At 43.0% G+C, this 8,591-nt stretch overlaps 1 protein-coding gene across 3 annotated transcripts; it reads right to left on the bottom strand.

Moving 5' to 3' along the window:
- Window positions 1-1,313: 1,313 nt before the first annotated feature.
- hcfc2 (host cell factor C2) lies at window positions 1,314-7,376 on the bottom strand. 3 transcript variants are annotated; one of them, XM_086201064.1, is made up of 17 exons: window positions 6,996-7,376; window positions 6,215-6,363; window positions 5,954-6,114; window positions 5,664-5,866; window positions 5,493-5,577; window positions 5,303-5,406; window positions 4,384-4,614; window positions 4,102-4,302; window positions 3,956-4,017; window positions 3,757-3,877; window positions 2,769-2,825; window positions 2,631-2,680; window positions 2,415-2,549; window positions 2,066-2,263; window positions 1,655-1,952; window positions 1,514-1,583; window positions 1,314-1,430 (listed from the first exon to the last, which is right to left on the bottom strand). In XM_086201064.1, the coding sequence occupies exons 1-17, from the start codon at window positions 7,159-7,161 to the stop codon at window positions 1,421-1,423; spliced, it is 2,301 nt and encodes a 766-aa protein (XP_086057190.1). In that variant the 5' UTR covers window positions 7,162-7,376; the 3' UTR covers window positions 1,314-1,420. The 3 variants fall into 3 exon arrangements, with proteins under 3 accessions (XP_086057190.1, XP_086057193.1, XP_086057192.1); XM_086201067.1 differs by having other exon boundaries at window positions 3,757-3,859; XM_086201066.1 differs by having other exon boundaries at window positions 3,757-3,862; window positions 6,996-7,375.
- Window positions 7,377-8,591: the final 1,215 nt, after the last annotated feature.

The following is an 8,591-nucleotide window of genomic DNA, read 5'->3' as shown; positions in this document are numbered from 1 at the left end:
AATTCATGTCCATTACCACAGTTTGTAACTACCGAACTGGTATTGAATTGTTTTATTGATCAGTTAAATTAAAGCTCAGAAATTTCAAGTATCTGATTTAAAGTTCAAACGCTCTACATTCTATTGTTGAAAACCACATATTTAACTTTGTTAATCATAGTCTGCAACTAAACACTTTCCACACAGCATAAAGCACATCAATGAACGTGAGTAAACATGAGGTTCCTACATGTTCTCTTTAGTGCAATAAAACTTTATTTCATAAATCATTTCTCCATTTAATCATATTATTTTTCTGCCCTTTAAATGTATTAAGAGCTCAGAAGTAAACAACAAATCTGCAGCTTTTCCTATTGGCCAAAAACTGAGTTAATGTAACCAGACTATATGTATATATTGTACATAAAAAATAAGTAATGACAGTAAAAGCGTCTCATTTTAGCAATAAATGGAGAGGAAATAAATCGCGATGACACACCTGTGGGACACAGTTCATCCCCAAACTTTAAAGCAAACTTTTTATGACCATAAATTCTGATTACACATCCATATCAAAATGTATCACAGCATATTTAACTACGATAAATGCCAAGACGAAACAACATAAGGAAATTTTAAAAAAAAAAGAATTTTCTCAGTCGATCTTAACTGGACCTCATGTACGCTTATATGCGTGTTAAGCAAATTTCCATAAATTTCATAACCTTCCCACGATTTCCCATAATCATATGATCCCTGTGTAGTGCTTACGTAACCTTTACACAATGTCAGACTGAAAGTTTTGTAGTTGTGCAAGTTAGTTACAATTACGAGTTTCTTTTTAAATTGTCATCGAGCAGTGTGACAATGAACCTAAACTGAGATAAATGTTTTGCTAATGCTAACATGAATGTGAGAACGATGATAAATGGAAGAACATAACGCAGAGGTGTTAAGGACACGGAGAAAACTAATAAACAATGGTTAAGTTCATTAACAAACACCTCAAGCCCACTGGAATCAAAGGAAGTCGGCATAACACAACAATTAAGTGATAATTCTTGTCCTCAGTGTGCCAGTAGAATTATAAAAATGGACCTAAAAAAAAGGGGGGGGGGGGGGTTCGGTTCTGCTGTCCTCTAACCCTGAAAAGCATCATTCCATCTGTGTCATACAAAACTGCAGCATGTAAAGCCTCTGTGGGTGGTCAAGTCACGCTGTAAGGCACCGCCAACCGTCTCACGGCTCTGATCCTTCGTACACTTCAGTTTGTGTTACACATTTAGTCTAACTAAAATAACAGTGTGGTCACAAATCCTGTGATTTTTTATATATATATATATATGTACAAGGGAATATTTAAATATATAAAAAAATAAGTTAGGAAATCTATATGGGAATATACAACATTTGATGGCGCACGCTGCTGACATCCAGGTTTTCAGCTCGAGCTGCAACAAAGACAAGAGAACAAAGACATTTCGGTAAAAGTGAACAGAGAAGAGACATCAGAAATTAGGAGAATGCGTTTTACCTGTCGGCCGCATCCTTCTCTGCATTGGCGCTGCTGTCTGCCTTGGATGCTGCTCGCATTTTACTGGGATCTAAAGATATGGAAATAGGGGGTGCATCAAGTTGCAAAATGAGTTCAAGCCATTTGATCACATGCCCTCACCCTGGATCCAGCGGATCTGCGTTGCTGGGCCGTAGCCCTGCTCGTTCTTGGCAGCGATGCGGAAGACGACAGCTGGCCGGTTGGAGACAGAGCGGTCGATGTGGGCATTCTCCATATGGCTGGAGCTGACTGAGCAGGACATCTTGGTGCCACGGTAGATACGGATGAATGACATTTGACCCGGACGCTCAGAGCTGGTGGAACGGCTCTTTTTCACAGCCATGTACATGGAATATTCCAGGATGCGGCCTGATGGAGAAGGGGGAGCTTCCCATGTGATGTGGACCAAATCATTACCCTATATGATAAAGGAATAAGAAATTAGAGGTATTTCTATGACATAAAGCAGCTATTTCTGAATTCATCAACAGATTTTCAGTCTAAACCCCAAATATTATCGCATTTTATCACCTTGGTGATTTTGACAGCAGAGGGGGCTCCAGGGAAGCCAGGCTGGCAGGTCTTGAACTCGCTGACAGAGCTGAAATCCCCTTGGCCAAAGACATTGATACCTGCAACTCTGAAGCGGTACGTCTGACCTGGAGCCAGCTCCTGCTTCTCTCGGTCCTGGTAGTCCTGAGGGCCAGGCAGCTTCCTCTGGACAGAGGGCTGATGGGAGAGGAGAGGGAGGAGTTGGGTGTGTGTTATAATGTTGCCACATGTTAGAAGAGGAAGATGAGCTGATCCACTATTTTAGAACTAGTCCCAGATGAATAAAACAGTGGAAGGCCATCGACTGAGTGCACCACTGAGTTTTTACCTCTTTAATACTCGGCATCCGGCTGCTGAGGGCTGTGGTTGCCTGCTCACTGTCAGGTGGTAAGAAGTAGTGGGCGACCTCAGAGTAGAGGCTTTTGAACACACCAACATCAAACCACAGTGTGTCATCTGGATTCTGCCGGAGATGAAGATGACAGTTTAGAGTCACTTCAGACTACACCACCCAAAGCAGTTTCTATTCAGGACCGTAGCAGACCTTGTGCGAATGGAAGTAGGAAGTCTTGTCTGCTGTAACCGTCTGGTTTTCTGTCAGAGGAAAAAAAAAAAAACCAACACTGCTGAACCTGTTACGGTTGGTTAAATGCTGTCTTCAGAGTTTGGACATCATCTTTACCTGGGTGGTGCTGAGTGGAGCCACTGACCTCCGCTGCTGATGTGTCCTGTCCGGAAACTTACCCGGATAGAGAGCAAAAAGTCAGTGAGTGAAAGTCGAGTTGCAGGGAGAAGACTGAGAATCTGATCCAACTGGTCTCATTGGAAATATACACTATGACAAATTCATCGTGCATAAGAATGGTTACAGTGATGCTGTTTCACCCTCTCTCAATATTTGTACTCCGTTTACAGAATTCCATATTGAGGTCCATATTCTGGTTTAGGTCATATTCCGATTAAGCTGCTCATATGTCCTACAGTTGTGGGAATACTTACGCGTTATAGATACATATCGGAATAGAGAATAGTTGCAAATGCGGTACGCAAATGTGAAGTAATGACATCAACGTTATTTCACAGATGTATTCGAATTGTTCAGCTCGGCCTCGCTAAACATATCGCTAGACACAAATGAATATTCTGTTAAAGGGCATTTTCTGATGAACATATTCACACGATGCGTAATGCAGACATATGCAAGGTCTTGTATATATTTGAGTTTTTAGTAACTGGAATACGATCCCAATAATACCGGAATATGGTGTGCATGTAAACGGAGTGATTGAAAATGAAGGTGGGTCCTTAGGGTTTAGAGCCGAGACGAATTGTTTCAAGGGTTAAATCAAAACTGGAGATTTAATCAAAGCAGTTCAAAAGTAAACTAGCTTCATGTTCGTGCTTCAACCGCAGTGTGACTTTGGCCTCTAACCACCAAAGTCTTTTCAGCTCATCCTCCAGTCTCAGCGGAGGGTTGAGCAGGATTTGGAGCAATTCTTGCGGGGACAAGAGCATTTACAAATGGGTTTGATGTACATACTGACATTTATACCCCAAAACAATTCTACAGTGTGCCTCTCAGAACCATTATTGAGCAGAAGCTGTTTTTAGTGTAATTGCAAGCTTGTCTTCTGTGTTGGGGGACAAAGCAACTTGACTGATGGACTCACGGCAGAGTTTTGGGTCTGCGTCTGCCTCCGTCTCTCTCCCGCCGATGCTCCTTCCAACAACTTGGCTCTCTGCTGAGCCATTGGATGACTTCACAGGATTTTCCTGCTGTGATGAAACATGCTGAAATTTCTTTGAAATTTTAGACCATGTGGCTTATTTACTCTAAATGTTTAGTTAGAGCGGTGAGGATTTGTCTACCTGCGCTGCTGTGTCTTCTTCTGTTCGGGTGCCTTCCCTTTGAGGTTGCAGAGACTGAACACCTGACAGAAGATAGTTATTTTGTTTTTATTTCATGTCTCCATGCTATGTCTCTGAAGACGCAGTACACACGTTTTCGCTCGCACCTGCAGCATCGTTCTCTCTCTCCTCCCGGGCACCTGTCCCGGTTGGATTGACCTGTTTGGCTGGTGCTTCGCTGGCTGCAGGATACACAGGCTGAATCTGAAGGATGTAGCTGTCTGCTGCTGCCAGAGGGCGCCACGCCACATGGAGCATGCTAATGGTGGATTTAATAAGCATCACTGCCTCTGGGGTGGCTGGTTTTTCTGAGAACACAGACAACAGGAAATGGTACTGAAACACTGCCCTGAGCTGCTCCATCACTACTTTCAACAACTATTCCTCACCTGTCTCCAAGTACCAGAGGTCCTTGCAGCAGACCTGGTAGTTCCAGCTCTTACGATATCCATCACGGCCACTCCAGATGTAAAGTCTGGATCCGACAGCGGTGGCGCAGTGGCCAGCCCGGGCTCTGGGCCTACAAGCGTACTGATCATCAGTCTGGGGTCCCGGGCTCTGCAGCTGGGACGCAACATCATCCTGCTGCTCTGGACCCAGGTTCTGCCAGCTCATGGTGTCTGAGACGAGAAAACAAGGCAGTCTTGAGCTGAGTTTCCATCAGTCTATTAGTATCATATGATCAAAAGTTGACGGGGACAAAAAAAAAAACCCTTATTTTCACTCAGTTTTTTTTTTTTTTTGCCTTTTCCAACAAAGAGAAAATGTTCAAAACTGCTTTTTCAATTGAGGTCTGACGTAGCAAATCTTGAACTGTTTGACCGGCTGTTTCCACCGCAGTCATCTTAACGGCTATCTGCACACGGTGCCTTCTTCTCCAGACAGCATGAAATATGGCCAAAACTAGCCAGCACTAATGAGTGCAACGACTGAGGCTTTGCCACTCCACTCTGTTACAGCCACAACTGTGCGTAACCATCGGCGACATCTCCTACTTATTTGTTCCGAACCAGTTGATGGGCGAACACCTAATGCACATCGCCTTTCAGCAACACAAACACAATTCACCTCAAATCTGCTTGACAATTAAATGAAAATGATTTGTTTCCCCTTCAAGCAGACTCGCTGTGTTACAGGTCAAACTTCGTCCAAGCTAATACAGCTTTCAAATTGAGGGTTAGAAAAGAAATCTGTCCACGAAAAGTACACGACATTATGGAATCAAAACCTTTCACACGCCTACTTTATAAGCTTCACTTTCATTTGGTTCATTTTCACACCCGAGAGTTGGATGTTAAAAGTTCTTACCGAAGTTGAGAACATTTAACGAGTTGGTGCAGATCCATTCGGCTCCTGCAGCTTTAGCTTTGTCCGACTCGGGAATGGGAATCCAGCCGCCAAACACATACATCCTGCAGACAGAGGGACATTCTGCAGTCTGTTGGGGCAATTCAGGTCACAAACAAAGCTTCAACACTTTCACCGAAGGATCGCTTACTTGTTACCGATGACATTGGCAGAGTGAAGGCTTCTAGGTAATGGCGTGGAGCCCCTCGTCTCAGGCATCGACCAAATCATTGTCTCTGAGGAAGGGAAAGGATCATAAGTATATTTAAATATTCTAAAGTCATTATATTTCAACTGTTAAAAAAAAAATCAAATATCCTACCCAAGTCAAGCTGCCAGAGGTCGTCTAACCGGCATCCATGCATCCCGCCAAAGATGTAGAGCTTTGGCGAGCCGCGGCCAGTGTAGGCGACGGCCGTGTGGGACTCCCGTGGTGAAGGACCACCACCTTTTGACTCTGGGATGCTCCACCCTCTTGCCCCCGATACTGACTGGAGCTCCAACTCATAGAAGTCATCCAAGTACCTGAAATGACAAAGAGTCCAACTCATTTAGGAAGTGGTAGCCAGGATAAATCCACTTTATAACCAGTCTAAAAACAGTCCAAATCACCTTGGGACATTGCTATTAAGGTCCTCACTAACATTGGCCAGCCCTCCGAACAGGTAGCACCGATTACCCAAGAGTGTGAAGCTGTGTCCAATGCGAGGACAAGGGAGCGAGCCATTCCTGGGTGCTCTGGGCTTCAACTTCTTCCACAGCCAGCGACTAGCCTGAGAACCAGTGGATTCAAGTTTTTAAAATTGTTCTTTAAATTTTACTACTTCCATCAGGCTTGGAAGAATCAACACCCAAGAATCAGAAAAGCATCACCTGCAGCTCAAAGAGGCTGTTGGTGTATTTGCCGTACTCCACCATGCCTCCGAAGAGAAGTATTCGAGTTCCCTCACAGACAAAGCCATGAGCAGCACAGCCAGGTGGGATGTCACCCCTCACAGCAGGCAAAAACCACTGCTTTGAGACTGTAAGAAATAAAAATACAGGCAGGTGTCACTCAAAACATGAACGCAGCAGTTAAGATTAAAAAAACAACAATTCACAATCTCAGGCCAAGTCAGGTGTTGTCAGAGTATATAATGTTTGTCATTTCTAGATTAAAAATGTATTACCTGTTAATATATGCAATGCATTAGCAAAGCAACACCAACATTTTGAGTATTATTCTCAAATCGAGCGATTTATAATAATGACCCGAAAGTGAAGACGTGTGCACCTTTAATAAACCGTTTTATTTTGACGAACTTTTTAATGACCCAATTTAGCAGTTTCATCAGCTAGCTAGCAGCTGACGTGTTTGAAGCTAACAAGGCCAGCCAGACAAATAACGTTCCAACGAATGCATGTATATTTGACCCTTGAACTATCGACACAGCTAGCTTCAGCTAGCCAGTTGAACTAATTGTTGAACTTTGAGATTAAATTTCCGATAACAAACCAATAGCTACAACCGGAATGATGGTGTTTAAATAGTCGATGACCACCAATTAAACGATAGCGAATGGCTTGTTAGCTGTGGTGGTCTATCTCGCTAGGGTTCATGCTAAAAACATTAGCCGTTAACCTCCTAGCTTGCGTCAAGCTAGTGTTAGCTTACCAGTGTTGTAAACATGGAGGTCCTCTGCTATCCCTTCGTTTCCTCCTCCGAACACAATAATCAGCTCTCGGATCGCCAACGCACGGTGTCCGTGTCTTGACCGCGGGATAACACCAGTCACCGAATGCACTTTTTTCCATTGCGTTTCCTCGGTATCGGTGGTCATTTTCCCGTTGGGGAACCTGAAATTTGGCGCTGTTGACGATTCAAAGACGTGGGCGGGGCGAACGAGACAGAAGGAAATACATTCAGAGAGTCTGAATGTAAAGAAGACGTCTCACTTTGTCACGTTTTTCATGAAAAAATGTTTAAGGTATTTGGGGGAAACGCGGACCGTGGGAAAATAAAGATATGATTTTTTCATACCCACTAATGGCTTTTCAAATTAAAAAAAGAATAATAATTTTAAATATGAATTTCGAATGTGTTTTTTTTTCAAGTAGGGTTGTCAAAAATTCTCGGAATTTAAAGTCCATCCTGTCTTTGCTGCATTTTGAATACTTCAATTTACACATAAATAAAAATCTCTTCACCAATTGTACTGTCACAAGTCAGGAATACATGGCGACCGTGAAAAGCATTTGAAAGGAATTTGAGGGCCTGATTTTCATGCCGAAAGGAGCATCTTAACATTGAGAAATAACCCCAATGATGCAAATAAAAGGTGCTATTGAGATTCAGAATGATAAATACTTACTGAGAAATACATAGCCCCTGGGGTACATATTTTGAAAAATATTCCATTTATCAGATTTGGACATCAGATGTTGACATATTGTAGGCCAATGGACAAAAAACTAAACTTCCTGATGCCAGCTTCTTGTAGAGATACATGTCATGATATGTCACTGTTCACAAACGTATCCAATCCAATTTGTTTACATAGTTAATCATAGAAGCACAGGTCGACGTCTGCTCTTTGGTTCACATGTACAGCCTCTGGTTTCACTGTCACCACCTGGTCTGGATACTGTCCACTTATTAACTCTGAAATGTCAAAATCAACTGGTTTTGGTGGTGCAATTGTGCATTTGATTATAAATAAACTTGCTGGCCACTTCATTATTGTTTTGCCATGAATCCTACTTTCATGGATCTTTTTTTTTTGTTTCTGTAAGATAATAACTAGTTTCTGTTTATTATTAAGGTGATGTGTTCGGTAATTGAGAGATTTCTCTAATATGTTGCCCCTCACATGTGCAGATGATGTTGTTTACAAGATGTTGGAAATACCTGTAGTTCTTCCTGACCACCGTGACTGTGTCATCAAAACTAAATGTTAAATCAGAATTAATTTCGGAGATTACAGCAGTGAACTCATCAAAGTGGTCGTTGCAGCGCAATCGAGGGGAAACCCAAATACTTTGTGTGTGCGCGCGCGCGTGCATGTGTGTGTTAGAAAGAGAGAGAGGTGCAAAGAAAGAAGCAAGGAGGAGGTGTGTTTATGAGAAATTCATATGTGTTGATGGGAAGTGTGTGTGTGTGTGTGTGTGTGTGTGTGTGTGTGTGTGTGTGTGTGTGTGTGCGCGCGCGCGCGCCAGAGGAAGTGTGCGCCGGTTGTCCGTCTGCGCGTCCCGACTTCCTGCTCTGTGGCAG

The sequence above is a fragment of the Aulostomus chinensis genome, chromosome 4 (genome assembly GCF_037954235.1).
Source record: "Aulostomus chinensis isolate RoL2024-O1b breed Wild chromosome 4, RoL_Achi_v1.0, whole genome shotgun sequence".
In the NCBI taxonomy this organism is placed as follows: Eukaryota; Metazoa; Chordata; class Actinopteri; order Syngnathiformes; family Aulostomidae; genus Aulostomus; species Aulostomus chinensis.
The sequence above is the reverse complement of the archived record's forward strand: the minus strand, read 5'-3'. Positions and strand labels throughout refer to the sequence as shown.

Bases quoted from the DNA above. Each gene is read 5' to 3' on its own strand.
- hcfc2 (XM_086201064.1), bottom strand. From the start codon at position 7,161: ATGACCACCGATACCGAGGAAACGCAATGGAAAAAAGTGCATTCGGTG. The intron at 5,867-5,953 runs GTGATTTGGACT...TTGTCATTTCAG, and splicing joins CTTAATAGCAATGTCCCAAG to GTACTTGGATGACTTCTATG. The intron at 5,407-5,492 runs GTAAGCGATCCT...CTCTGTCTGCAG, and splicing joins GCCAATGTCATCGGTAACAA to GATGTATGTGTTTGGCGGCT.